The following is a 27,355-nucleotide window of genomic DNA, read 5'->3' as shown; positions in this document are numbered from 1 at the left end:
CCCCGAACCCAGCCAGCGGGGAGGACGTGGAGCAGGCAGGTGCTGGGGTCACGGCCAAGAGGCAGGGCGGTGGGCACAGTTCATTCCCAGAGGTCCAGCACTGGTGTCTTGGCCCTTTGTCTGGAGTGCCAGACCTTGTGGCCTCGGTCACTCAGACACAGTCCAAGCCGCTGTCCTGACTCAGCAAGGACAGCCTCTCACACCCTCTCTCTCTCACTGTCTGCAAAGCAAGGAACCCCCCTGCCCTCCTGCATGGCCGAGTTGCTCAGGGCAGGGGTAGGGGTGGGGAGGGCGGGGTTATGTCTTCAATTATCACATAACTCGGGCCTGCTGAAATTGGACATTTCTCCTCCTTATCTGATTTCACACTGGCAAAAATGCATTTTCTGTTACAAATACTCCCACTTTTAACATTTTGTTAAGTTAGGAAGGCCTTCTTCCAGGCTTGTGGTCTAATAAATAAGTGGATTTGCCCATCCACAGTCTGTAGCCAAGTAGCCAAGTTTATTTTCCTTGTTTACATTTTCTTAGCAAGTCCCTAAGTGTTTGCACATTTGGTCTGGTCTCCCTGGGGCATTTCAAAGGCAGGGAAGGCGTCCTCCTCCTCCTCGTTCCTCCTCGTTCCTCGGTGTCAGGCAGACCCTCCTGGGCAGGTGGGTAGGGGCTGATGTCCCTCTCCTTGCAGGGAGTCCATTCCGGGTGCCAGTGAAGGATGTGGTGGACCCTGGGAAGGTGAAGTGCTCAGGCCCAGGGCTGGGAGCTGGTGTCAGGGCCCGGGTACCCCAGACCTTCAAGGTGGACTGCAGCCAAGCTGGCCGGGCCACCCTGCAGGTGGCCGTGCTGAGCCCCACAGGTACGGAATGTCTGGGACAGGGTGGAGGGAGGCAGAAGGGGTGCCAAGAGGCTTTGCTGACCCTGCTCCCCTTGCCCAGGTGTGGCTGAGCCTGTGGAGGTACGTGACAATGGAGATGGCACCCATACCGTCCACTACACCCCAGCCACCGACGGGCCCTACACAGTAGCTGTCAAGTATGCCGACCAGGAGGTGCCACGCAGGTGAGGCCCAGCTTTGGGCTCCTATGCTGTGCTGAGCTCTGGGGAGCTCCCACCAGGCCCACACTGGCAGGGCCACTGCAGGGCCCTGGAAACACTCCTCCTACTTGTCTTCGCCTCATCACGTCTCTGCTGCCCCATCCGGCTCTTCCTCAGGCCCCCCTGCCTGTCTTCTCCACCCTGGAGGTGGCACAGCCCCAGGGGCTCTCCTCTGGCTGGGCTGTCCTCCCATGTTGGATACAAAATTTACAAAATTAGTGCCTTGGGAAAAGGTACCATGTAGCTACAAAAAGGTGGGAGAGGGCAGCTTCCTGCATCCTCCTCTTTAAACAATTCACGGCATCTTCCTGGAGAATGGAGAAGAAATAAATGCTCAGGCTTTGTCAGGGGCACACCTGTATGACCCTCCCCCAGACTCAGGCTGTGACCGGGTCCCTCCTCCCTGCCAGGAGTCACCTCCCCTGCTCATGAATGTGGGGAGGACTCCAGGCCCCAAACGAGACGGGATTCCCTTTGCCCCCCGAGCTTGAGCCAACTGTCCATCCCTTCTGCCCCTCAAGCCCCTTCAAGATCAAGGTGCTTCCAGCCCACGATGCCAGCAAGGTGCGGGCCAGCGGCCCCGGGCTCAACGCCTCTGGCATCCCTGCCAGCCTGCCTGTGGAGTTCACCATCGATGCCCGGGATGCTGGGGAGGGCTTGCTCACCGTCCAGATCCTGGTGAGTCCACGTGCCGCCCCCCCTCTCAGGTCATGCTCTGGGCACAGGCAGGCCTTGACCTCTGCTCCTCCCCCAGGACCCTGAGGGTAAGCCCAAGAAGGCCAACATCCGAGACAATGGGGATGGCACGTACACCGTATCCTACCTCCCGGACATGAGTGGCCGGTACACCATCACCATCAAGTATGGCGGCGATGAGATCCCCTACTCGCCCTTCCGCATCCATGCCCTGCCCACTGGGGACGCCAGCAAGTGCCTGGTCACAGGTGGGCACTCACCCCGCCTCCCCTGCCCCTCCCCCTCCTCCCCACCCCCATCCTGAGCACTGCCCAGTGGCTTACACTCTTCTCCATTTCCAGTGTCCATTGGAGGCCACGGCCTAGGTGAGTGCCCCTTCTCCTCTCTTTCTGCCATGGGCTGAGGTGGTGGGGGAGCTGGGAACTGCGGGGGTGCTGGGCACAGGCCCACGGACCCCTGACCGGACACTGCTGTGTGGCAGGTGCCTGCCTGGGCCCCCGCATCCAGATTGGGGAGGAGACGGTGATCACGGTGGACGCCAAGGCAGCAGGCAAGGGGAAGGTGACGTGCACAGTGTCCACGCCGGATGGGGCGGAGCTCGACGTGGATGTGGTTGAGAACCACGACGGCACCTTCGACATCTACTACACAGCACCCAAGCCGGGCAAGTACGTCATCACCATCCGCTTTGGAGGCGAGCACGTCCCCAACAGTCCCTTCCACGTGCTGGTAAGCTCTGCGGCCACAGAGGGACTAGGGCGGCTGGGGAGGTGGGCTGGGCCCTCTTAGTGGCAGCAGGGGATCCCAGAACCTGTCCCCACGTCTGATGGATCCGGGACCCAGAGTGCCCCAGAGTGCCCCAGAGTCGGGTCTTTGCTTTCCCTGCAGCCTCCCAACCCAGGAGGTGACCACAACCCTGCTTCTGGCCCCTCTGGTGGTTGGTCAGCTCCCTCTGGTGGAACTTGCCGTGTTCCTTCTGACCCTCGGGCCCACTGTCCCTGTACATCTCCCCAGGGTGGCCCTGCAGGACGATGACGCCCTCCAGAGGGTAAAGCACCCAAGATATCCATCCTGCCCTGTGGGCAGCCCGGGATTTCAGGTCCCTGGGCCATTCTCTGCGTCAGCTCGTGGTCACTCGAGCTGGTGTGTACCGGCTTGCTACGTCCTGTGCCCTCCCGCGCCTGGCTTCCCAGGCGTGTGACTCCATGCCCCGCGTGGAGGAGCCCTCTGACTTGCTGCAGCTGCACAGGCCCAGTACCTACCCTGCACACTGGGTACTGTCACCTCCCACCCGGGCCACACCTCGCCCCCCTCCTCCTCTTCCTTCATTTCTTCCTTCTCTTCTTCAGTGGCCAGGACTGGGGCATGGTTTTGGGGTCATCTTGGGGAGCAGGCGGGAGTCACGGCTGGGCAGACGGATCCCCAAGCTGAGCACGGCACCTCTTCTCTTGCAGCTGACGCGCCTCTCCTGCCCTCTGGTTTCACCGTTAACCATGTTTTTCTTTGCTCATTTTCTCTGACTTCAGTCATGGCTCAGGCCAAGCTCCCCAGGCCTTCCCCAGCCAATGACTGTTTCCTCTCACCTGCCACAGGCTACAGAGGAGCCAGTGGTGCCCGTGGAGCCAATGGAGTCCATGCTGAGACCCTTCAACCTGGTCATCCCCTTCACTGTGCAGAAAGGGGAGCTCACAGGTACCGCCCTGGGGCCCTGAGGCACGAGGGCTCAAAGGGAGGACACCTGCATCCAGGCCCAGCTCCTTCTTTAGAGATGAAAGCTGGGGCCCAGAGCAGGGAAGTAAGCTACCCAGGGTCACAGAGCAAGTTGAGCAGAGCTGGAACTCAGACTCCAGCTTTCTGTCTCCCAGGTCACGGTTCATCCTGATGCTCCAGGCTGTCTCCTGGTGCCTGACCTCTGGGGTAGAAGCAGAAGCACAGAGGAGTGGGAGCCTGGGACAGCAAAGGGGGTTGAGGTAGGAGAAACTGGGGTCCCCTACTTAACTCTTTGCCTGGCAGGGGAGGTACGGATGCCCTCTGGGAAGACCGCCCGGCCCAGCATCACTGACAACAAGGATGGCACCATCACGGTGAGGTACGCACCCACCGAGAAAGGCCTGCACCAGATGGGGATCAAGTATGATGGCAACCACATCCCTGGTGAGTCGGGGACCAGGCTGGGCTTGGCTGGGCTGAGAGGAGCCCATAGTGACTTCATCCTCATCTGCCTTCTTTCAACAAATCTTTATTGAGCACCTGCTATGTGCAGACACCATGTGAGGCCTGGGAAGTCTGGCCTCCTGACGGGAGGCCCCTGTGGCAGAGATGCAGGGCTCAGCGGGGAGGTGCGGGGGCCGAGGTGGGCTCAGGCAGCTCCTGTCCTCACTATTGACCCAGCCCCCTTTCTCTGACCACCCCCAGGGAGCCCCCTGCAGTTCTACGTGGATGCCATCAACAGCCGCCACGTCAGTGCCTATGGGCCAGGCCTGAGCCATGGCATGGTCAACAAGCCGGCCACCTTCACCATTGTCACCAAGGATGCTGGGGAAGGTGAGCGGAGCTGGGTGGGGGCAGCCAGTGCAAGGCTGAGGGCAGGACCTCTGACCTCAGCCCTCCCTCCACCCACAGGAGGTCTGTCCCTGGCCGTGGAGGGCCCGTCCAAGGCAGAGATCACCTGCAAGGACAACAAGGATGGCACCTGCACCGTGTCCTACCTCCCCACGGCGCCTGGAGACTACAGCATCATCGTGCGCTTTGACGACAAGCACATTCCGGGGAGCCCCTTCACGGCCAAGATCACAGGTGGGTGGACACACGTGTGGGCACACGGCCTGCCACACACACCCCAGGACACAACGGATGTGCGAGCCCAGCATGTTCCAGTCACCGGGGCATTAGGGTAGGGCCCCCTCGATGTGGAAGAGGTCATTTTTGGATAAATGTAAGGAACACTCTATCCTCTAGAGCAGGTGAGAAACATCCAGCCACCCTTTGAAAACATATCTTGTTGAGTCTTTTAAGTCAGGGTACTGATAATCCCTTTTGATAGATGAGGAAGCCAGCAGGCCCAGAGGGGCTAAGCAACTCGATCAGAGCCACACAGTGGCCAAGGGGTCTGGGCTGTCTGGCCCAGTTTATTTTTTTGGTTCCACACAATCACGTGACTCAGGATTTACATTCATGTAAATTAGGGATTTAACCCATTCAGGACTGGGGCATCCCCAGGGGAGCTGGGTGTGAATGTAGACTGCGCTCTCCCTGGTCTCTCTGTGCCTCTGGGTGGTCCCCAGTCTCTGGTGAGTCCAGCAGGGGCTGCCAGGAGTCACACTGCCTGACATGCCAACGCTCCCCCAGGCGATGACTCGATGAGGACGTCACAGCTGAACGTGGGCACCTCCACGGATGTGTCACTGAAGATCACCGAGAGTGACCTGAGCCTGCTGACCGCCAGCATCCGCGCCCCCTCGGGCAACGAGGAGCCCTGCCTGCTGAAGCGCCTGCCCAACCGGCACATTGGTGAGCACGGGACCACGGGAGGGGCCCGGCGGCGGGGGGAGGAAGGCGGGGGCAGCCACGAAGGAACACTGCCAGGCCCAGGGCTCCATTCATGCCTGACCTCCCTCCCAACAGGCATCTCCTTCACCCCCAAGGAGGTTGGGGAGCACGTGGTGAGCGTGCGCAAGAGCGGCAAGCACGTCACCAACAGCCCCTTCAAGATCCTGGTGGGCCCGTCTGAGATCGGGGACGCCAGCAAGGTGCGGGTCTGGGGCAAGGGCCTGTCCGAGGGACACACGTTCCAGGTGGCGGAGTTCATCGTGGACACTCGCAATGCAGGTGCTTCTTGCCCCAGAGACCCCTCATTGCAGCTGGTGCTGCCAGTGACGACGGGTCCTTCCCTGCCCGGTGCCCCTTGGCCATACACTCTTCCCTGAACTTCCTGGCACAGTCTCTGCTGAGATTCACTTTCTGGGGCCCCTTTGGGGAGAGTGAATGTCCCCACGTCACTTCTCCCATGTTTCAGAGAAAGCTCAGCTTTACTGAGTTTGTCTCTCCCTTGCTCACTAGAACCCAAGAGGCCTGCCTTAAGGAATTTTCCAGACTACCCGTCCCTGACCCTCTGGGTCAGTGCCTGGCTCACCCCTTCTCCTCCTGCTGAGGCATCTTTTGTCAGTGGTTATGATACACCTCGGGTGCCTGTTCTGGACGGAGCCTGTAGTTTGGGGAGGGGAGAGCAGAAACGCAGTGGGGACTGAGGGAGACGTGTCCCTTGTTCCCCGCTAGGTTATGGGGGCCTGGGGCTGAGTATTGAAGGCCCTAGCAAGGTGGACATCAACTGTGAGGATATGGAGGACGGCACATGCAAAGTTACCTACTGCCCCACGGAACCTGGCACCTACATCATCAACATCAAGTTTGCCGACAAGCACGTGCCTGGTAAGGCACTGGGCTGCCGCTGGGACAGGCCAGGAGGCCGGTGACGAGTGATCTGAGACGCCCGACCCTCCCTTTCTCCCCTACAGGAAGCCCCTTCACGGTGAAGGTTACCGGCGAGGGCCGCATGAAGGAAAGCATCACCCGGCGCAGGCAGGCGCCATCCATTGCCACCATCGGCAGTACCTGTGACCTCAACCTCAAGATCCCAGGTGGGAGACAGAAGGAGCGGGGGCGGGGTGGGGGCGGGGGCAGGGCGATGGGTGGGCAGGGCGATGGGGAAGGCCCAGGGCCTGCCCCCACGGTCTCTGTCCTGCTGGCTCGTTTCTCACCTCCCTCCTCACCTTGGGCTCCACGCGTTGCACAGGGAACTGGTTCCAGATGGTGTCGGCCCAGGAGCGCCTGACGCGCACCTTCACGCGCAGCAGCCACACGTACACCCGCACAGAGCGCACGGAGATCAGCAAGACTCGGGGAGGGGAGACCAAGCGTGAGGTGCGGGTGGAGGAGTCCACCCAGGTTGGCGGAGACCCCTTCCCTGCCGTCTTCGGGGACTTCCTGGGCCGGGAACGCCTGGGCTCTTTTGGCAGCATCACTCGGCAGCAGGAGGGTGAGCGGAGCACGGCTGGGGTCTTCACAGGGAGGCTGGGCTCTCCGTCCCTCGGGATAGGAGCGGGAGGCTGTTGGTCTGAGTGGAGGAGGGGGTTTTACTGAGGGAGAGAGGGAAGGGCCAGGGCCAGGGCCAGGAGCAGCCCCTGTGTCATCCTGACACTCCCCACCCGCTGCAGGTGAGGCCAGCTCCCAGGACATGACCGCACAGGTGACCAGCCCGTCAGGCAAGACGGAAGCCGCAGAGATCGTGGAGGGGGAGGACAGCGCGTACAGTGTGCGCTTTGTGCCCCAGGAGATGGGGCCCCACACGGTCACCGTCAAGTACCGTGGCCAGCATGTACCAGGCAGCCCCTTTCAGTTCACCGTGGGGCCACTGGGTGAAGGCGGTGCCCACAAGGTGCGAGCTGGAGGCACAGGGCTGGAGCGAGGGGTGGCCGGTGTGCCAGGTAAGGGGCAGGGGGCCAGGACGGGGGGGTGGAGGCAGGGCAGCCACCAGGGTGGACGATGGTGCTGAGGAGACCCCCCTGTTCCGTTTCCATCTCCAGCCGAGTTCAGCATCTGGACCCGAGAAGCGGGTGCTGGGGGCCTGTCTATTGCTGTGGAGGGTCCCAGCAAGGCGGAGATTGCATTTGAGGACCGCAAAGATGGCTCCTGTGGGGTCTCCTACGTCGTCCAGGAACCAGGTGGGTGTCCACCACAGGGCTGGGCCTGCCTGACCTTCCAGACTGGGTTTCTGCTCGCCCAGGCAGGAGATGGGGCTACTGAACCAACTCTTCACCTGGGCTGCCGCTCTTTCTCTGCCCTGTCTCCCTCCACCCCACACTCCTGGGAATGCACGTCTGTCTCCAGAGCTGAGCTCGGACCCAGGAGCTTGTTCTGGGATGAGGCCAGGGTGGAAGGGGTTCCACCCTACTGTCCCCAGTCCTGGGGCCTGTGCTGACTGGCCTTCCCTCCCCAGGTGACTATGAGGTCTCCATCAAGTTCAACGATGAGCACATCCCAGACAGCCCTTTTGTGGTACCCGTGGCCTCCCTCTCAGACGACGCTCGCCGTCTCACTGTCACTAGCCTCCAGGTGTGTGCCTGGTGGTGCGGCCCCTCTGCCGCCCTGAGAGATTGGCAGAAGTAGAGGATGGCAGGCCCATGTGGCCAGGGACTTAGCGGTGACCTTGGGAGGTCCAGACAGACAGATGTCCTCTCTCTCCCAGTGTCTGTACAGCAGGGGGCTCCATTCCCCCTTCTAGATGCCCCTCAGGACCCCTTGTGCCTCTCCTTCCCCGTCCCCTACCCCTACTCTAGAACTGGGCTCTGTGCCCCAATCTTCACCTCCCCTGGGAGCCTCCCCATCAGCCCACCTCCCCCATCGAGTGCCCCCAGGGCAGTCTAGGCCACACCCCTCCTTCCTCATCCCAGCTACTGAGTGTTTGCAGTCCACACACACAGCACCGTCCTAGCTCTGGCTTCTCTGCCGACAGGCCTGCTTTATGGTTTCTGGGTCTTACCTCCTCAATCAGGACAGGGCGCATCATGTGTCGTCCCCACCATGCCCAGCCACAGCCAAGTGGCCCCACCGCATAGCAGGTGGATGCCAAGGCCACAGACCCAGCCTCCACCTCCCATCACAGCCCTGTTCAGAGCCTCCCTGAGCGGGCCAGGCGGCAGGTCCAGGCTGGGGGCGGGAGGAGGGAGCGTCCGGGCTGGGCGTGCAGTGAGATCAGTGCCGGGCTGCAGAGACGAGCCCTCCAGACCCTCCCAGGAGTCTGAGCATCCTCTGTGGCCTCTGCAGGAGACGGGGCTCAAGGTGAACCAGCCGGCGTCCTTTGCGGTGCAGCTGAACGGTGCACGGGGCGTGATTGATGCTAGGGTGCACACGCCCTCGGGTGCGGTGGAGGAGTGCTACGTCTCTGAGCTGGATAGTGGTGAGCTGGCCTTGTCGCTGCCGGGCCAGGACCTTCTGGGAAGGGGAGGGAAGGACAAAGGTTCACCCACCAACCTCTGACCCACAGACAAGCACACCATCCGTTTCATCCCCCATGAGAATGGCGTCCACTCCATTGACGTCAAGTTCAACGGTGCCCACATCCCTGGCAGTCCCTTCAAGATCCGAGTTGGGGAGCAGAGCCAGGCTGGGGACCCAGGCTTGGTGTCAGCCTATGGTCCTGGGCTCGAGGGAGGCACTACAGGTGAGTGCCTGGGGCTGGGGAGGAGGGGTGGACATTGGTCTGCCCCAGAGGCGGGGCAGCGCCGATGAGCCCAAGTCCCCAAGTCCCGGCACAGACCGGCTCCGGGGAGCCTGGGCCCATCCCAGTTCTGGGCCCCAAGCCCTTCCTGTCTACACCCCTGCTACCTCTGGTCCCCAGGAGTGTCATCGGAGTTCATTGTCAACACTTTGAATGCGGGCTCGGGGGCCTTGTCTGTCACCATCGATGGCCCCTCCAAGGTGCAGCTGGACTGTCGGGAATGTCCTGAGGGCCACGTGGTCACTTACACTCCCATGGCCCCTGGCAACTACCTCATTGCCATCAAGTATGGTGGCCCCCAGCACATTGTGGGCAGCCCCTTCAAGGCCAAAGTCACAGGTGAGTGTCCTGGGTGGGGGAAGGTCCCTCCAGCCCATTCCATACTGGCTGGCTCCAGTGGCCATTCACATCCGGGTCATATGCCCCAAACATCAGGTTACCAGGAATAAAGTGGGCCTGGCTTTACACATCACCCCATTCTCCACGTGGACTCGTGTACATAATTTTAAAAAATCAAATCCTTTTTATTGTCCATCACTTGACTAATCTTTTCCCTGCGGTGGCTCCCCAAGGTTTCACTTAACTTTCTGCCCTCCTCTTCCCACATTTCTGGCTTTCAAGAAGACAGCTCAGTAAAGATTCAGCCAGCTTTCCTTTTGGAAGCTGCGTGAAGGATTAGTTGGATACGTGTTCCTTTTTAAAGCAGGACTCCACCCTGTGACTTGGGGTCCCAGGCAAAGCCCAGAAGTGGGACGGGGGGGAGCCATCAAGGCTCCAGACCTCGAGATAAGCCTGCCCCAAAGCCCTGTTTGGAACGGGCTGCCGCTCCTAGCACGCTGCAGCTGAGGAAGGGAACGCGGGGCTGTCGGTGCTGGCACACGGCCTACCGCCTGGGGAAGAGCAGGCCTCTGACTAGGCTCGTGGCCACCCCACTCTGCCTCTTAGGTCCCCGGCTGTCTGGAGGCCACAGCCTTCACGAAACATCCACGGTCCTGGTGGAGACTGTGACCAAGTCGTCCTCAAGTCGGGGTTCCAGCTATAGCTCCATCCCCAAGTTCTCCTCAGATGCCAGCAAGGTGGTGACACGGGGCCCTGGGCTGTCCCAGGCCTTTGTGGGCCAGAAGAACTCCTTCACCGTGGACTGCAGCAAAGCAGGCAGGCAGCGGGGGGGGAAAGGGGGCAGACCCCCAGGGTGGGCAGGTGCGCGGGAACGTGGGCCAAGGGCCTGGGGTGAGCCTGTCCCTCACTCCCTCTCTCTCCAGGCACCAACATGATGATGGTGGGTGTGCACGGGCCCAAGACCCCCTGTGAGGAGGTGTATGTGAAGCACATGGGGAACCGGGTATACAACGTCACCTACACCGTCAAGGAGAAAGGGGACTACATCCTCATCGTCAAGTGGGGCGACGAAAGTGTCCCTGGAAGCCCCTTCAAAGTCAACGTGCCCTGAATCCCAGAAGTGCCTCCCCCAGCCTCGGCCCCCACCTCTGGCCAAACACACTCACAGAGACACACACACACACACACAAATAGGCCACACCCAGATGCACACACGCAGAATCAGACACCACGAACACCTGCCCTGGGGGTGGAAGGAGTGGCACTGCCCCCTCCCTGCCAGGCCCCCGGGATGGAAGGCCTCGTCCGTCTCAGGGCAGTGTCCCTGCCTCAGACGTGACATGAGGGTGAACTGGAGGTTGGGGGGCCAGGGAAGCCCTGAGTTTTCTGGCGGGGCTGAGGCCAGTGGAGGAGCACGTGTCTGGGGGTGTCTGCATGTGTGAGAGAGGTCACCCTCAAACCACACTGCCAGCTGGGCCTCCTTGCCGCTGAGGACTGCGTCCAGCCCCTCTGGTGGCCACAACCCCAGAGCGTTAAGGACTTGGGAAGAGAAAGCACAATCGCAGAAAATGGACCCAGCAGCAGCAGGCTTGGTGCGTGTTAGATCCCAGCCAGGCTTCCTGAAGGACTGATTTCTCTCTCTTTTTTTTTTTAAGATTGCACAGCTCTGCCCCATGGGGGGCCTTTTTTTTTTTACACACTGCGAGGCCCAGCTTTCTGGGGGGCTTTTGCACATGTCATGCGGCTCAGCTGGGAGCCGTTTAGGTGGAAAACAAATAAAGTGCGGCCTGTCGCAGAGGCCTGGCTGTTCCTTGTGTGTGTGCTCCCCACGGCTGGCCACCAGGCCCTGGGAGGCAAAGGCTGGCTGCCTCTCCCCTGGAGGGCTGAGTCAGGTCAAGGGGGAGGACCTGGGGCAGAGAGCCACCCCCTCTGGGCCATCTATTTGGGAAGGTCTGGAATGTTGACAGAATGCTTGAAAGAAGGGGCTGGGGGGGGCATGCCAGGGATGTGGGCTTGGTCCTCAGATTCCTGGAGAGCTGGTGGGTGGGAGAGGGAGGTGTACACTATGTTCTAGAAGACTGCCCTAGGACCACCAGGAGGCCAGTTTCCACTCAGCCTGATCTCAAGGATGTTCTCAAAATTTTTAGGACCTTAAAACAGCACCGGCTCAAGCAGGAATGCTCCTCACCCAGCAGGGAGGCACAAACCCAGGAACCTTTCACTCCAGCCAGGTTCTGGGTGAAAGCTGGCCTGCTCCCTCCCCACCTCCAGCCCTGACCTGGCTTAGGGCCTTCCTCCTGAACTGGCCCCTCCACTAGCCTTCCCGGCCCACCAGCCAGCTCCCTCCAACTAGCCCTCCACACTGCAGTGAGAGGGCGGGGTCACAGCACAGGGACTATGGCCCTCTCTGGTGCAGGGCCCTTCTGTGGCTCCCTTCTCTCCAGGCTAGTCTAAGTGTCCTAACAAGGCATCCAAGGCCTATATGTTCAGACACCAGCCTTCCTACCCATTCATTCAAAAAGCCCCCCAGCCCCCAGTTGGGCACTGTGCCCTATCCTCACTGCACCCTCCATCTCTAACCCTCTTCACAACCTCTAACCCTCTCCACAACCTCTAGTTTCCCAGGCAGCCGTGCTGCAGTTTGGGACCCCGCCCAGGAACACCCTTGCCTCTCCACCCTCCTCATCTTCCTGGCCAACACGAAGCTTTTCCGAACCCCTTCCTGTCCTCCCAGACCTGCCCCCCAGCTCTCATACTGCCCTGGGGCACATCTTTGGCTGCATTTACTACCCTCCTCTGCGACCTTGTATCTGAGGGTCGGCCTCCCTCACCAGACCGCGCTCCCTGACCCTGGGAGGTCCGATACAGACAAGTGTGACCAATGAGTAAATGAGCAAGTGAGTAGCCAGAGTAGGGCAAAGCAGCATTTCACTCAACTGATCCCCCAACTCTAAACTCATGCCAGACATTTCGGCACATGGTGGTGGTAGGCCAAAGAAAACCCAACACACGTGGCCTGGCTCCAAACACCCCTGCTCCCCGCCTCTTCACTCAATAGGCTGTCTGCCTCCTGGCTCCTCTTTAAGTTTCTTCTTTCCTTTCCCCTGCAAGACCCTTCTAGGGTCTCATTTTCTTCTGTAGGTCTACCCCCCTCCCTGTGATATTTTTTACTCTCCCCTCAGTCCCGAGGGAGTTCTCTGAGGACAGAAATTGTATTTTATCTATCTTGTGTCCTCAGCCTCTCCATGACCACATTTGATAAACGCTGGTTGAATGAAGGCGTGTGTGATAAACGCGGCACTGTCTCACCTCCCTACTTTACCTGACAGACCCTTTAAAGGCAGGATCCCTTCTCAAGTACCCAACGATTCGTGGCCGTTAAGGGTCAGCTCTGTGCCAGGCACTGAGTCAGGTGCTTCTACACACACCCTTCCTCACTCTCTGCCTTCCCTCCCACCTCACCCCCAAATGGGAGAGTTTTCCTGCGAGGTTTGCTAGCCTCCTCAGCTTCAGCTGCCCTCCACCAGTGAGTGGATGTGTTTATGGATATCCAGCTCAGCTGCTCTCCCCCAACTGCAGTATGGCCACAGGTGCTGAGCATTTAGTGCCTCTACCTCACTTAATCCTAACAGCCTATGAGGTGGGCATAGTATTATCTGAAGAGAGCAAGGTCCTGAAAACTTTGGTGATGAGTCCCAAATCATACCTCTAAGTAGCAGGGTCGAGATTCAAACCAGGTATGTCCAAATCCCAGGCCCATCACACAGATAACCACTAGACCAGACCAGCTGGACGTCTCAAGTGCTCTAAACTTGCAAATCACATGCCAGATGCAGGATGCCTTTTTTGTTGAAAGGGTGGAGGAGCGAGCGGACCTCTCTCCTTCGACATGTTCATCTCATACATACAGTTCACTCTCTGAGGAATGTTACTCCTGTCCACCTAGCTGCCCAGGCCAGAAACTTGGAAGTCACCTGGTCTAACTCCCCAAACATAACCAATCCCAAACCCAGTTCTGTCCATTTTTGTCTCTAAATATCTCTTGACTCCACCAGACTCTCACATTCCCCATCCCCACTCCCTGGCTTCTTTCTGGCCACCACCATCTCTTACCACAATGGTTTCTTCACCTTAGTCTTACCTCCACACACAGCACGGTCTCAATGCTATCGGTAAAACACAAACCTGGCTGTATCATTCTCTTGCTTAAAATCCTTCAGTGGCTTCACAACAACTTTGTCCTCAGGATAACTTCCAGATTCTTTATCTTTTCTTAAAGGCACTTATTCTCTCTAGCCCCGCTAAGTCTTTGCACGTGTTGCTCCGCTTCCTAAGAACACCCTCTCGTCCTCATCTCTAGCCCTTCATCCTGCTGGCGACCTTCTCTGCGCGCCCCCTCTCCCATGGGTTAGTTACACCTGATGTGTGCTTCCACGTACTTCTCACGTTTTAGCAATTGACACACTGCTTTGTCGACGCTCTACCTCACTAGAGTATCATCATTAACTTGCCCACCCTTTTATTAACTGAATAAATAACACTAGTGTCATAGTTACATACATACACCATACAGACTCGGACCTTACCCTCGAGAACAGGAACCGTCTTTTTTTCTTTGGCGTCTCGGCGCCTAACAGCAGTAGCCTCAACACGTTTGTCGAACTTACCGATCGAACGCACCTCCGAGAGACGACTGTGCCGCGCAGACTTCTGGGAACCGTAGCTCCCCGGGTTCGGACCTCCCTTTATGGCGCAGCCGTATTCGGATTCAGGCGCTTTTGCTCCTAATGCGCATGTCCCGGGAGGCGGAGTGGTGGAACTGCGCATGTCTAAAGAGCGGGAGGGGGGTGCGGCCGAAAACTAGGTGCACCGCGGAGGCGGGGCTTTGGTGACACCCGGAGGTTGCGGCTGATCGTTGCCGGACTGTGAGGATGGCCGGGAGGGGGAAGCTAATTGCGGTGATCGGAGACGAGGACACGGTGACTGGCTTCCTGCTGGGCGGCATAGGGGAGCTTAACAAGAACCGCCACCCTAATTTCCTGGTGGTGGAGAAAGATACTACCATCAATGAGATCGAAGACACTTTCCGGTACGGTAGCCCGCGAGGCCTGAACGGGACCTTCAGCTGCCTGGTGGGAGCGCGGGGAGAAGGCGGGGGCGGCCCTGGGCTTCCAGACCTTGGCCGAAGTGTCAGACCCCGTCCTCGAGGGTAGGGGAAGTCGGTCCACCTCCCCTTCCGGAGAGGGGGCCTCTGCATCCCAAGTTCCCTTTTGGGCCTCGGTGGGACCGGGGCTTTGTCGGGTCCACAAACTCCCCCCGTCACATGACCGTGTGTCAGGAAAGAAGGGGAACAAAGCTCGTGACGGGCAGGCGCCGGCCCTTGGCCCAACCTGGCCAGAGCTGAGCGTCCGGAGGGTCCAGGCCCGGAGGGGACTAGTCTCAGCTCCCCTGCAGGGGCTCCCCCAGTTCACCCGTAGAGCAGGCTCCAGGCATTGCAAGCACTCGACTCCCTTGCGAGTTGACACCTAAAGGAACCACACACTCAGTGAACACACGGGCAGAGGGCTCGGGCTTTCCTGTATTTTCATCTCCCTCACAGGCTCACAATCGGCTTGTGAGGTAGGAGTTATTCCCACTTACTGGCGAGAAAATTAAGTTCAGAGAGGTTAAGGCACACTCTGTGATTCAGACGAGAGCGAGCAGGGATTTGAACCCAGTCCCACCCTTTCCGCCTTCCTTAAGCCAGGGCTACACTCTGCCTGTGTAGCTCTCCTCAGTCGGCTTCGGAATTTCCCGTTGTCCTGAGCACAGCGGACAGTATCAGGACTGTCCTACCTTCTGCTGAGACCATGCACTTCAAATCCTCACTTCCTGTTCTGGGTTAAGAGCAATAGCTTCAAAATGTGGGTGCAGGCATGTCCCTTAAGCCAGGAGGTGTCCTGGTGACTAGAGTTGAGGGTGCCAGCCCCCTCTTCTTTCCCACACCCCTTCTCTAGGGCCCCTGTGCCAAGTCCCAGGAACAAACCACTCTCGCTTGTTTCCCCCTAAACAGCCCAGCCCTGAGCTACCGGCTGAGACTGGTTCCTGCTGCCTGGGGTTTGATAGGCCCTGACCCGGGAGGCTGATCTCTGCCCACCTCTAAGCAGTCTGGTAAAGTGACCCAAGTTGTCATGAGAGAAGGACAAATTTTACTTCAAGAATTTTCCAAGTTTCCAACCAAAAGGGATCTCAGAAATCATCAAGTCTAACCTGCCCTAGTGTCTGGCACAGAGTAAGCTGCTCAGTAAACAGTTTTTAACGAGTAGATAAATTAATGAATGGGTGGTTTATCGCAAGAAAGTAAGAGCCCAGTGTCGGGTTCTCTGTGTGGAGAGTGTGATTCCTTCGTTACGGATTTTCCTCTTCCTTTGTTGTGTTCTTGGCTCAGGCCAAACTTCCCCTCTGACCCACCCCCTGCCCTCATCAGCATAGACCTTGAGTGGCCTGTACAGCGCCCCCTCAACCTTAAAAAATTTAATCTGTTTTCTTTTGAAAGGTTAATGTGTTCATGTGGTTTACAAATTAATATTTAAAAGGTATATACATTAAAAAGTCACACTCCCAACCCCGACCTCTTCTACTTCATTACCTCCTTCCTCCACCCCGTAACCACTTAGTTTTTTCCTTATCTTTCTTTTTCTTTATGCAGATACAAAGGGACAGACGTATATATTCTTATCCTCTCCCTTCTTACCCGAAGGCAGTGTAAGAAATATACCAGCATGCACCCTTATCTTCATTAGCAGTTCAGTTGGGAGCCTTCCAAGCAGGGGAGGTAGAAGCCATGGCCCTGAGCTTTGGACTGAAATTGATTCTAAATAGAATGAAGAGAGTTTAGTGTAGCATCCTTGTCCATTGCACTCTCTGGATCGAGCTCGTTCCCCTCTGCAGCCCAGCCCACCAACTCAGAGTGGGCTCTCTTGGACTCCCTTCTCATCTCTCCCTACAGGCAGTTTCTAAACCGGGACGACATCGGCATCATCCTCATCAACCAGTACATCGCAGAGATGGTGAGGCACGCGCTCGATGCCCACCATCGCTCCATTCCGGCTGTGCTGGAGATCCCATCCAAGGAGCACCCCTATGATGCTGCCAAGGACTCCATCCTGCGCAGGGCCAGGGGCATGTTCACGGCCGAAGACCTGCGCTAGGGGACTCCCCTCAGCCATGTGGCCTCTCCCCAGGCTTGCCATCAGCCCTCCTCTAAGATTCGAGCCTCTGAGTTCCAATTCCCTGCCCCTTCCCACTCCACTGAGAGGCTAGGTGAGGTGCTTCCAGTTTGCTGGGGCTCTGCCGTTCAAATCAAGGCTGGTTAGGGTACAGGAAGCCTGAGTGTCTTCTCTCCATTACCTCTTCCCTGTGCTGTTACACAGTGTCCTTGTTGATGTTAAATTAAAGTAGTTCTTGCTTCTCTCCGATCTGAGGCTGGCTGCTAGAAAGGACACGTGTGGGATGAGGCTGTTGCGGGGAGGCGGTGGGGGAGTGGATCTCATTGGCAGGGCTGGAAAAGGTTTTGCCAAAGATCCAGGCATAGAGGAGTCGGACCAGGAAGACTGTGCCAGATTGGTCCTCTGAATTAAAGGTAGCCAGCTCTGGCAGGGAGGAAGGGAAGGAGGCTTGCGTCCAGTCCCCTGGCACCCCAGCTTGAGTCTGTATTGGCTGGGAGGGGACCAGACCTCAATGAAAGGAAGCAGAAATCACAGGAAACCTGGAAGCCTGTGATACTAGCCTGGGTCAAGCAAGAGGTTTGGGGATCAAGGCTCTTAGCCAGTGGGCCCCGGCCTGAGGCTGCCTCAACAAGCAAGGCATGTGAGGCGTGCTGAGGGCATGGCCCTGTGTGAGGTGAGGCTCGGTTGCCAAGCGACTGTCCCTGGGCAGCCACCTGCTGTCAGAAGGGCTCTGTTTGCTGTGCTCACCCCTCAGCTGCAGTCACCTCGGTACCGCTCCTTCCTTTGCCACCATGTCTCGGCAACTTAACATGGACACGGTGCGGCAGAACTTCTGGAAGGAGGAGTATCTGCGGGAGAAGATGTTGCGCTGTGAATGGTACCGCAAGTATGGGTCGATGGCGAAGGCCAAGCAGAAGGCCAAGACTGCAGCCCGTGTACCCCTCAAGCTGCCCACCCTGCCCTCCAAAGCCCCACTCTCACCCCCGCCCGCCCCCAAAGCAGTTCCTTCCAAGGCTCCCAGCCCTGCCCTGGAGGCTCCTATTCAGTCAGAAATGTACCCAGTCCTGCCTGCCACCCGGGCCCTGCTGTATGAAGGCATCTCCCACGACTTTCAGGGCCGCTACCGCTACCTCAACACCCGAAAACTGGATATGCCGGAGAGGCGCTACCTCTTCCCCGTCACCACCAACTTCACATATGGCTGGCAGCTGGGTGAGCCCTAACCTCCCGGAAATTATTCACCTCACAGACACAGAGCACCTGCCACGAGCCAGGCAGCGCTCCTGGCGCTAGACACACAAGGCGCATGGACAGTCCTTTTGGGGACGTCCATTCTAGTGGAGGGTCCAGTCCATAAACATAAGAGCAAGAGAGGGCCAGGTTCCATGATGAAACTAGGCATGGTGGGGGAGGGGGACAGGGAGCGTGTGTGGCTTTAGACTGGACTGTCAGGAAAGGCCTCTCTGGGGACCTAAAGGCTGAGTGAGCTAAATGACAAGGAGGAGGAATTTGGGTTTTACTCTAAATTCGAGAGGAAGCCATGGAGAGTTTTAAGCAGGTAAATGATACTGATACACGTAAAAAAAATCACCCTGACTATTCTGTAGGTAATGGCCTTTTTAGGGACAAGAGTAGATTCTGGCAGATGGCTGAGCTATCCTGGCAAGAGATGATGATGGCTTGGGCGAGGGTGATTAGCGGTAGAGCTGAAATAGATTCTGGATATGTTTTGGAGGAAGAATCAAGAGAACTTACTGATGTTTGAAAGAGACAAGGAAAGAGAATGAAATGGCCATGCCCAGGTGTTCGGCTGAAGCAGCTACAGCAGGGGAGACGGGGGGGGGGGGGGGGGGGGGGGGGTGTGAAGACAGGTCAGTGTTGGGTGTTTTGCGCTGGAGGTGTCGGCGAGTTGGCTGTGTATGGGAGTCGCCCTATGGAGGGAGGTCAGAGCTGAAGATGCAGTTTTGGGGGGTCATCAGAAAATAGGTGCTCTTTAAAGCCCCGAGACTGGGTGGGCTTACCCAGGGAGCTCCAGAGGCTGTATCAAACTGGAGAAGGCAGAGGACACAGCGAGGGGTAGGGAGATGGTATTGGCCAGAAGGCTGTCCATCTGGATTGAGTCATGGTCCTCAGCTGGGCAGGAGACGAGCGAAGGCAATGGTGCAGCTGGAGATGAAGAGTCAAGGTGTGGGAAAAAGAATATGCCAGGGAGCGTTGTGGGTTTGCTGGGTGATGAGCCCTGTCCCTTTGCTGTCTGTGGTCATGAATTTCAAGTGAAACTACTCAGTCACATGTTTTCTCCAGCTCCTGCACAGAAAAGGTGGATGGATGGTGATAAACAAAGTTGAAATTTTGCCTAAAAAAAAATCCCCCTACTTTCCCCAGGGCCCTAAATGGGGAGAAAAGGGAGCAATTTCCAAATGAAAGCAGGAGGTGAACCCCAAAGGGGGAGCAGGAGGTAGAAAGAAGCCCAGTCTGCCCCAGAGAAGTCTAGCTCTGTCTGTAACAAGCACGGCTCGGAGTCCCACCACCCGCCTCCATGGAGGATTCTGAGGCTGGGGGAAATGCTGGCACACAGCTGACTGGCATTTGGCCATCACTGCTGATCCGGGCAGCCAGCCAGCTCCCTGTTTCCCCATAGCCCCCACTCCTCAGAAGCACTTCTTTTTATTTTTTCACACTTACAAAGTGGATACAACACAGGCAGATTGCTAGGGTTATGCAGGCAGGGCTCCCGAGCTCTGCGAGTTCCTTTCCCAGGAATCCATTCCTGGCCTTTGACATCTTTTCCCAGGCCCCCCAGTGAAGCAAGAACTGGTCTCCTGCAAGACGTGCCACATTGAATCTTTCTTCCGCAAGAATGGGGCCTTTGCACTGCTTGACCCCCAGGACCTGGCCTTCTGACCCTGGGCCAGGCAGTGGGCTTAGGGGAGGGAAGAAGAAATAACACACCTGGTGGGCCGAAAGTGCCATGCGTGTCTGTGTCTGGCTCTCCCAGGCCCTGAGGCTGCGTTCTGGGCCTTTCTGAGACTACCTCTGACCTACAGGTTGCCCTCTTGCTTTTTCCTTAAATCCCCGTCTCTTTAATCGTCCCTTTGAGGATTCAGCAGTGACCAGAGGGGGCTGGGAAGAGTGAGCGGTGCTCTCCAGGCACAGGCTCCTCAGAGCCAGGGGGCCACAGTAGCTGCTGGAAGCTCTGGGTGTTCCTGTGGAAAGAGTGGCCTTTCATCCCAGATGCCAGGGAAAAGGGACCTCCACCACCCCACAAGCCTCCCCGCCCGCTCCCTCACCTGGCCCCGAGGGCTCGCAGCCGCCCGGTCCTCTCCCGTTGCATCTGTTTCAGCTGCTCCCGCAGGGCGCGCCGCTGCCCGGCCGCGTCCTCCTGGGGCGGGGCCGAGCGCTGAGCGCCCGCGCCTCCCAGCCCCGGGGCTCGATGCGGCCAGCAGAGGGCAGCACCCGGGCAGGCCGGCCCCTCCCGCTCCGCAGGTGTCATCGCAAGTGCGCGCTGCGCGCAAGCCGAAGGGACCCAGGTCGTGCCCCGCCCCCCGCCCAGGCAGGGTTTTGGCAGCCCCACCGCCTTCTCCTAGGGGTCTTGCCTGTGGTGGGAGCTGAGCCGGGCTCGGTGGGGGTCCCAAGGGGTGCACGCGGCAGTGGCGGTTCCTGGCGATGCGGAGGCATTCCAAGACCTGGAGGAGGCTTCCGTCAGCAGCCGATCGGCCGCCCCCCGGTGCCCCGCCCTCCCGGCCCGGCCGCGCACCCGGAGCCGCTGCTGCTTGCGGTCCTGTTGCCGCCGACGCCAGGCCTCACTGTGCAGCTCCAGCAGCCGCTGCAGAGCCGTCTCTTGCTGCGCCTCGGTCACGCCCGCCGACCGCCTGTCCCCGCTCGGGGACTCGGGCCACGCCGTCTTCGAGGCTCTGGGGGTCTCGGCACCTCCCCTCCGCCCCCCGAGGGCGCCCGGGAGCCCCATGGAGCCGCCCAGCTCCTGCTCCGCGGGGCCCGGGCTTCCTCCCGGGCCCCGAAGCGAGTGCGGATCGCTCAGCAGGCCCGGGTGCCCTGGGAGAGCTGCGGGGCGCTCCCGCTGCTCGGAACCACCAGTGCGTAGGGCCGCTAGCAACGCCGCTCCTGGGCGTGGCAGCGGCGGCCGGGCCGGAGGCCCCGGGGGCGTAAGGGGAGCCGGCGCCCCTTCCCGGGCGCGTCCCTGCTCTCTCACGGCCGCTGCGCTCTCTCCTCTCGGGCCACCGGTCTTAACCTGCCTCAGCTGCGTGGTCCTTCCCCGCGGGTCCGGGCCCTCCCTTCCCCCAGGCTTTGGCATCTGTTCTCCCAGCGGCCTGCAGAAGCCCCCCGGAATTCCCAGGGAGCCGCCTTCCTCCCGGGGCGGTGTAGGTGCCTCTCCCCGAGCCACCTCCCAGGCTTGTGAGATACGGCCTCTGCCCTCGGAAGACTGAAGCATCTTCACTTCCGGGCCCTGAGGAGAATCCTCACTCTGCTCCGGGAGGGCCTCCTTTCTTTGGCACTTAAGGCGACTTCCGCTTTGACTTCCAGGAGCCTCTTTGTTCTCACCCTGGGAGGCCTCCCACCTTTGACCCTCCGAGACCTCTTCCCTCGGAGCCTGAAGGGCCTCGGCACTCTGACCCTCGTTTGTCTTCTCTCTCTTACTTTGAGGAGCTTCTTTGTCCTCCCCCTGGAGGGCCGTCCCTCTCTGATCCTGAGGGGCCCCCTCTCTCTGACTCTGAGGAATCTCAATTCTTAGCAGTTTCTTTAGTTCTGCTCTCTCCTGGCCCAGGCTCCAGCCCAGCCCCTTCAGGGGATCCTGGGGTTCTGGCAGGCCCTGCGAGGGGAGGCCTGAGGGCCCTGGGGCTCCCTGAGCCAGCTTCTTCTCCTGTAGGCTTCTGGATGGTGGCTGATGGGGCCTCTGGGGCACGAGCCCTGCTAGCTCCCCGTCTTCCCTCTGGGCCAGCTCCTAGGAAGGAAGAGCACCCTTCCCAGGTTTGTGAGGGAAGCCTCGTGCCAGGGCCACTTCCCCCAGGGGAGCCTGGAGACCCCAGTGGGCCTCACTTCCTTTAGGGCCCTTGCCCGATTCCTAAATTCGTAAAACCCATGTTATGTAGTGTAAAAGGTGCTTCAGTGATGGCCCCTTCTTCCACCTGGCTGTGGGCTTCTCACCCCTGCAGTCTCCTCCCAGGCAGACCCCACCTCTGCTGTCTCCAATCTGAGAGGCGTCTTGCCCAGGACGCTTCGACCCTTTCACCTCGAACTCTGAGCTTCCTGGTTCTCCAAAGCTACTGCTGGTGGTGAGGTCCAGCTCTTGTGAGCGGCCTGAGGGAGAGAGACAGGTGTTGAGAGCCCTCTGCTCATGTCCCAGGCCCTCACACACATCCCACAGAACTGGAACCAAGAAGCCTAGGGAGTCCCCAGCACGTGAGGGGATGCGGTGGTGGGGTATCCTGAGGGCTGGTGTTGGAACTTGAAGGCCGTCGCAGTTCATTCATTCCACCTTTACTTACACAGCCTGCTGTGTGCCTGCTTCTCAGGCTTGCCTGCCAGCAGCCGACCCCATCTTCCTCATCCTCCCAGCCAAGGACCACCTCCAAGGAACCTGCACATCCTCTTCCTCAAAACCGCCAGGGGAGGCCCGGGAGCAGGAAGGGACTGGTCTCCAGGCTCCTCAGTCCCTCATAAGGACACCCGCACTTTGTCCTTGTGTGCCTGTCCAGCCCCACGATATGCACCTGACTTTCCTATTATTGAGGATAATCCTCTTTAGCTCTTTCTTGCTTTCCGACAGCAAAACCAAATGAAATTCAAGAAGTGGAATTTTAGGCCAGAGGCTAGCCTAAAAACTGCAAGTCTTCATAATTAACGAATGGAATCTAAAAAAAGAGATGAAATGTCGCTGCTCCTTTGCAGCTGTGGAGGAAGGAGCATCGTTTTGCATCCATAAAACTACTTAGAAGAACCTGATCTCGTAAGATCTTAAATTGAGAACTCTCCCGAGAAATGCCATCTTTATGCAATATGGACGTGTGAATATTCATAACAGTAACCAAATGGGAATGTTCTCTGTGAAAACAAATCTGTCTTTTGAAGAGTTCTGAACAAAGAGGTCTGATAAGACTCCCAAGCCCTCAGAAATTGTTGCCATGAACTGTGAAAATAACCTCCAACCCTGTCCCTCTGTAATTCTGATCTGTTGTCTTACTAGATCATTTATTTCACTGGTTATAATGTTGTAATAGATGTCTCCCATCAATGTATTCCCAAGAGATACTATACTCGTAAAAATTTTTCTGTCAATCAGAAAATAATCTTCGGCACTTTCCTCCTCTCTCCCGTGCATGATGTCACAATTAAAAGCTTATGACTTGGCTAGGCTTATTATTTAACAAATCATTTGACAGCCTGTTTCATTTAAATTAAATTAACACGCCCAGGGCTCACAGCATCCATCCCACGGAATTCTAATTGCCTGTTTATTGTCACACCCTCTCACTAGGCTGTGATCTCCTCAGAGATGAGGACAACGGACTGGCCAAGTCTCTTTTGTACCCTGTATCTCTCCAGTGCCTGGCATGAGGGTGGCAGCCAGGCAGCTTGGAGCTGCCATTCTATTCCCTCCTCGCTGGAGGACAGGGAGGACAGACAGTCATTCCCAGCACTTTCTCCTCTGAGCCCCAGCTTAGCTTCAGAATCCTCCTGGACACAGTGCCTGAGACAGCTGGCACCAATCAGGTGGAATTGGCATATAAAAGAAAACCTACTTGCCGTCCCTGGGTGCCCCTGGCAGCCCCCCAAAAGGTATGAGGCAAAGAATAGGCGAGATGGACTGGAATCCTGGGACTTGTGGTGAGGGCTTCCCTGCTCCTCCCAACCTAGGCTGGCCACTCCAGCCCAGGGGCTCCTGTTCTCCTGGCTGCAAACCCCTGCTGTCAACATACCAGATGTGGGCCCTTTTGCGGGCATGCCAGTGCTCTCCCACCTTGGGTCTGCATCAAACCTGGCTTCACTCAGGTCCAGGGCTGACGATGGGTCCTTTGCCAGCCCCCTGCAGGAATGCAAAGGCTGCCTCAGGTGCAAGTGAAGGAGCTTGGAAATGGATCCCTCCTGCCCACTGAAGCCTTCAGATGAGACTGCAGTCTTGGCTAAAAGTGTTGGCTGGACACTTCCTTAGTGGTCATGACTAACACCCCCTCCTGCTACAAGCTACTAACCTGCCCAAAGGGCCTCAGGCAGTTGGTGGCTGAGCTGGGACTCGACGCACATCCTAGTTCCCAGTCACCACAGCACCCTCCTTCCTAGAAGGGTGGGACCAGCCACCAGCCCCGGAGGGAGGGGCCTGGGGCTGGGGCTGCTCAGGGTCTCATCTCTGGGGCACCCTGGGCATCAGTGCCTCTGCCCTGTGGGCCCCGCCAGGCCTGCTTTCCTCCCTTGCTGCAGCCATGTCTAAAAGCTTCTAGGTGTCACCATGCTGTTGATTTGACCAAGATAGTTCACTGTGGAACGGTAGCAAGCCAGAATGGTCCTGCATGCCAGGAATGGTGCTAAACCCTTTACACAGATGAGTTCACAAGCCTCCCAGCAGCGCTTTGAAAAAGAGCTATTATCTTCCCCATTTTGTAGCTGAGGAAACAGGCTTACGGTCCACAGGGAGCATCAGAGCAGAGATTTGAACCCAGATCCATCTGTCTCCAGAGCCCACATTCCTTCCACTTCTCAACCACTACAAGTGCCCCAGTGTTTCACTGACCCCCCCGCCCTCAGCCACACCCCAGCTCACCCCACTCGTCAGCCGCTCGGAGCCCCCATCCGTCCTACCACGGGGCGTGCTGCACTGGCTCCACACACACACTGGGCCTGGTCCCTCAGACCGCAGAACTGGGCCCGGGGGGCCAGGAGAGGCCCAGCCCCGCCCCGCCCCGGTCAGCAGCTCCAAATCCCACAGGAGCTGCAGGAAGGTGGGGTGCCAGGATGTGAGCGGGCACGCACCCTGCCCTCTGCCACCTTCCCTGGCCGATGTCCGCCTACCTGCTCCTGGGCCCGCCGGCTCCGCTCCATCTGCAGCAGCACGGTGGGCAGTTCAAGGCCTGAGGGACAGGTCCGGCCGTCTCCCACCTGGGGAGGCAAGGTGGAGTCAGACCCCATGGAGAGCCTGCCCCCTCGTAGACAGTGCCCTGTCACCCTCACCTGCTGCAGGGCAGCCCAGAGCTGGCCCAGGCCTGCAGGGCACCGGAAGAGGTGCTGGTACAGGGCCAAGGCCTGCTTGGGGCTACAAGGGAGCCCTAGGCCCCCAGGTGTGGCTGCCTGCTCCATGGGGCAGGGGGCCAAGGAGGACATCCACCCCCCTCCTCTCCCCCAGCTACTTCTGGAGAGAGGAGGAGGGTCAGGAGCTGGGGACAGGAGCAAGGAGGAGACAAAGGCTCCTGAGCTCAGTAACGCAGGGCCCTGACATCTGAGCCAGGGCCTGGGCCTCAGCCAAGTCTCATAGAAACCTGACTCTGATGCAGGTTCCTAGGCCACGTGGGTGGCAGTACGGGGTGAGGACTGTGGCCCTGATAGAGAACGGCGTGTGTGCGTGTGTTTGCAGTCCTAAATGAGCATCTATTTTATACATACAGTTAGCCCTTAAGCAACACGGGGCTTAGGGGCCCAACCCTCCTTGCAGTCCAAAATCCACATATAACTTATAGTCTGCCCTCCATATCCGAGGATTCAACCTACTTGGGACGGTGTAATGCTGTAGTATTTACCATTGAAAAGAATCTGAGTATAAGTGGGCCCGTGCAGTTCAAACCCGTGTTGTTCAAACGTCAACTGTATATATGAAGCTTGCAACTGCGTTATATGGTATGTGATATACGCCCAATACAGGCAGCAGCTCCCAGCAACTAACTGTATGCCAGGACACAAAATGCTACATACATGTAATCCTTCCTTGAAGCAACTCTGTGAAGTAGGTGGTATCGTTTTCATTCCCATTTCACAGAAAAGAAAACCGGGCCCCAGAGAGTAAGTTGTCCTACCTAACACATGGCACTGTCTCCCTCATCTGGGGACAGACAGCACAAGAAACAGCCTCTGGGAAAATGTGGTCCCGAGTGTGGTCGGTAACATGCTTCCCTAGTGCCTTTGCTCCAAGCTGTCCACGGGTCACTCTGTGTATTCTCCGCAACACACGAGATACAGCAGATGAGGACACGGTTTGCAGAAGTAATGACAAGGGGAGGGAACAGGCATATGTGAGGGTCTGTAATCTTCGCATCCCCTGCCGTCATGAGCAGCCTGACCTGCCTGCCGCTTTGGAACCGCTCCATGAAAGGGGCCCCAGCAGAAGCAGGCTGAGCAAGCAGGTGTGGGGGGGGGCAGTTGGTTCAGCCCAACGCCCTCCCTTCACTCCCTGTTGGAATACTAGGGTCCCCCAACCCCAATCTTTAGCTAAGGTCCCTCAAAAAAACCAAGGTCGCATAGCTGGTAGGTGGCAGAGAGAACTCAAAATACAGTTCTCTTTGAAAAGAGACTTTTCTTGTCAAAGAATTTTTTTTTTTTTTCCTATTTCAAAACCCATGTTCTTTCCCCTATAAGGATGTCTTCGAAAGCCACATGTGTGTCCCCTGCCCACATGTCCGTCAGGGGTGGGTGTAGCTGCGAACACACGCGTGATACATGCATGTGTTTATCTGGGTTTCTGAGGGGGGTGTGTGTGTGTGTATTTCATCACATGTGTCTGTATGTCATCACAGACACATTGTCTCTCCTGTTCCCCACCCAGGCGTGGGGTCCCTGTGTCACCAGCTCTTAGGGTGGCCCAGGAGGTGCCTGAGCACTCAATATCCCCAAGGAAAGGGGGGCGCCATGTGGGCACTGAGCCCCTTCCCAGAGCTCCTCAGCCCCTGCAGGACTCCGCACGGATCCACAGAGGGCCCCATAGAGGGCCGCACACGGGGGCCACAGGCCGTGCCTGCTACATGTAAACACAGGGCTGGGACCAGGACACCTGGGTCCTCCTTCTGCCCTGGGAAGCAGGGCTTCCCAGGCAGCACCAGGGTGTGGCAGGTAGGGGCAGCCCAGAGATGCAGGCGCAGAGAGTGGGCAAGGTCCACCCCACAGCTGCTACCACCCTGACTCTGGGGACACTGACCTCTGGACCCCATGTTCCAAAGAGCCCACACCACCAGCGCAGCACCCAGAGGCAGCACACATACACACAGAGAAACCTTAGGGCAGTCCCCGAGTTTACTGCTTCTGACTCCACACAGCTGGGGTCTTTGCGGGGCCCAGACCCAGGCTCCCGATGCCCGGGCAGTGTGGGAGCTTCTCTCCGAGGGGAGACTTCTAGCCTGATGAATCCTGGTCGGTGTCGTCCTCGCTCAAGGTGGCCCCTGGGGCTTCCAGCTGGGGTTGGGCAGAGTGCTGGGTGGCTGGTCCCCAGTGAGTAGGACTGGGGGGCAGGCCTCGGGTGAGATACAGTGGGCCTCGTGCTCCACCAGGCCTGCGGGGCACCGGCAGGCGGGAACACAGGGCCGTACGCAGTGGGCCGCCAGCTCCCCCAGGGGGACATGCTGGTTGAAGCAGGTGCGGGGACAGGGTGGGCCACACTCATCAAACACGAAGCCACGGTCCAGGAGGCAGCCCACCACTGCAGGTGGAGTGGATGGCAGAGTCACTTTCCTGTCACCAGGCCCACCCCCTGTGACCCTCCCTGGACCTATGCTGTCCAGACCCGAGCCCTCCGTGTCACCCCTCCCCCAAC

At 58.4% G+C, this 27,355-nt stretch overlaps 5 protein-coding genes across 42 annotated transcripts in view; 3 read left to right on the top strand and 2 right to left on the bottom strand.

The window, feature by feature from the left end:
* Positions 1–11,200, top strand: part of FLNC (filamin C) — a 28,365-nt gene extending 17,165 nt beyond the window's left edge. For 2 of the 4 annotated variants that reach the window (XM_059073750.2, XM_067042217.1), the window contains 23 exons: positions 686–853; positions 933–1,056; positions 1,614–1,770; positions 1,847–2,036; positions 2,130–2,153; positions 2,270–2,517; positions 3,381–3,480; positions 3,802–3,942; positions 4,204–4,332; positions 4,411–4,584; positions 5,137–5,298; positions 5,413–5,616; positions 6,064–6,216; positions 6,303–6,425; positions 6,581–6,823; positions 7,002–7,271; positions 7,371–7,508; positions 7,784–7,899; positions 8,611–8,743; positions 8,831–9,007; positions 9,185–9,403; positions 10,010–10,219; positions 10,327–11,200. In XM_059073750.2, coding sequence (XP_058929733.1) covers positions 686–853; positions 933–1,056; positions 1,614–1,770; positions 1,847–2,036; positions 2,130–2,153; positions 2,270–2,517; positions 3,381–3,480; positions 3,802–3,942; positions 4,204–4,332; positions 4,411–4,584; positions 5,137–5,298; positions 5,413–5,616; positions 6,064–6,216; positions 6,303–6,425; positions 6,581–6,823; positions 7,002–7,271; positions 7,371–7,508; positions 7,784–7,899; positions 8,611–8,743; positions 8,831–9,007; positions 9,185–9,403; positions 10,010–10,219; positions 10,327–10,514 — 3,791 coding nt within the window. In that variant the 3' untranslated portion in view covers positions 10,515–11,200. Of the gene's footprint in view, positions 1–685; positions 854–932; positions 1,057–1,613; positions 1,771–1,846; positions 2,037–2,129; positions 2,154–2,269; positions 2,518–3,380; positions 3,481–3,801; positions 3,943–4,203; positions 4,585–5,136; positions 5,299–5,412; positions 5,617–6,063; positions 6,217–6,302; positions 6,426–6,580; positions 6,824–7,001; positions 7,272–7,370; positions 7,509–7,783; positions 7,900–8,610; positions 8,744–8,830; positions 9,008–9,184; positions 9,404–10,009; positions 10,220–10,326 lie in introns of all 4 variants that reach the window. The other 2 variants (XM_059073749.2, XM_067042216.1) reach the window with 1 other exon arrangement.
* Positions 484–24,508, bottom strand: LOC136794836 (collagen alpha-2(I) chain-like). Of its 22 annotated transcripts, none has more exons than XR_010842114.1 (11): positions 24,386–24,508; positions 20,369–23,653; positions 20,208–20,297; positions 19,902–19,993; positions 19,297–19,817; positions 18,633–18,918; positions 16,137–17,459; positions 14,071–14,928; positions 8,327–8,778; positions 6,558–6,901; positions 4,011–5,992 (listed from the first exon to the last, which is right to left on the bottom strand). XR_010842114.1 is itself a non-coding variant. In XM_067042235.1 (5 exons), the coding sequence occupies exons 2-5, from the start codon at positions 21,059–21,061 to the stop codon at positions 19,715–19,717; spliced, it is 978 nt and encodes a 325-aa protein (XP_066898336.1). In that variant the 5' UTR covers positions 21,062–23,653; positions 24,386–24,508; the 3' UTR covers positions 19,263–19,714. The 22 variants fall into 22 exon arrangements, 1 of the variants encoding a protein (XP_066898336.1); XR_010842116.1 differs by having other exon boundaries at positions 18,633–18,777; positions 19,564–19,817; XR_010842099.1 differs by having other exon boundaries at positions 484–6,901; positions 13,990–14,928.
* ATP6V1F (ATPase H+ transporting V1 subunit F) lies at positions 11,432–16,860 on the top strand. Its single transcript, XM_059073754.2, has 2 exons — positions 11,432–14,492; positions 16,392–16,860. The coding sequence occupies exons 1-2, from the start codon at positions 14,335–14,337 to the stop codon at positions 16,591–16,593; spliced, it is 360 nt and encodes a 119-aa protein (XP_058929737.1). The 5' UTR covers positions 11,432–14,334; the 3' UTR covers positions 16,594–16,860.
* SPMIP1 (sperm microtubule inner protein 1) lies at positions 16,951–19,998 on the top strand. The gene is made up of 2 exons (XM_059073753.2): positions 16,951–17,823; positions 19,406–19,998. Exons 1-2 carry the CDS (start codon positions 17,403–17,405, stop codon positions 19,513–19,515), a joined length of 531 nt encoding a protein of 176 aa, XP_058929736.1. The 5' UTR covers positions 16,951–17,402; the 3' UTR covers positions 19,516–19,998.
* Positions 24,509–26,816: 2,308 nt separating the features above from the next.
* Positions 26,817–27,355, bottom strand: part of KCP (kielin cysteine rich BMP regulator) — a 29,467-nt gene continuing 28,928 nt past the window's right edge. For all 14 annotated transcript variants that reach the window (XM_067042230.1, XM_067042224.1, XM_067042227.1 and 11 more), the window contains one exon: positions 26,817–27,241. In XM_067042230.1, coding sequence (XP_066898331.1) covers positions 26,973–27,241 — 269 coding nt within the window. In that variant the 3' untranslated portion in view covers positions 26,817–26,972. The remainder of the gene's footprint in view (positions 27,242–27,355) is intronic.

Source organism: Kogia breviceps, chromosome 9 (genome assembly GCF_026419965.1).
Source record: "Kogia breviceps isolate mKogBre1 chromosome 9, mKogBre1 haplotype 1, whole genome shotgun sequence".
NCBI classification, from domain to species: domain Eukaryota; kingdom Metazoa; phylum Chordata; class Mammalia; order Artiodactyla; family Physeteridae; genus Kogia; species Kogia breviceps.
This window is presented reverse-complemented; position numbering and strand designations above follow the sequence as displayed.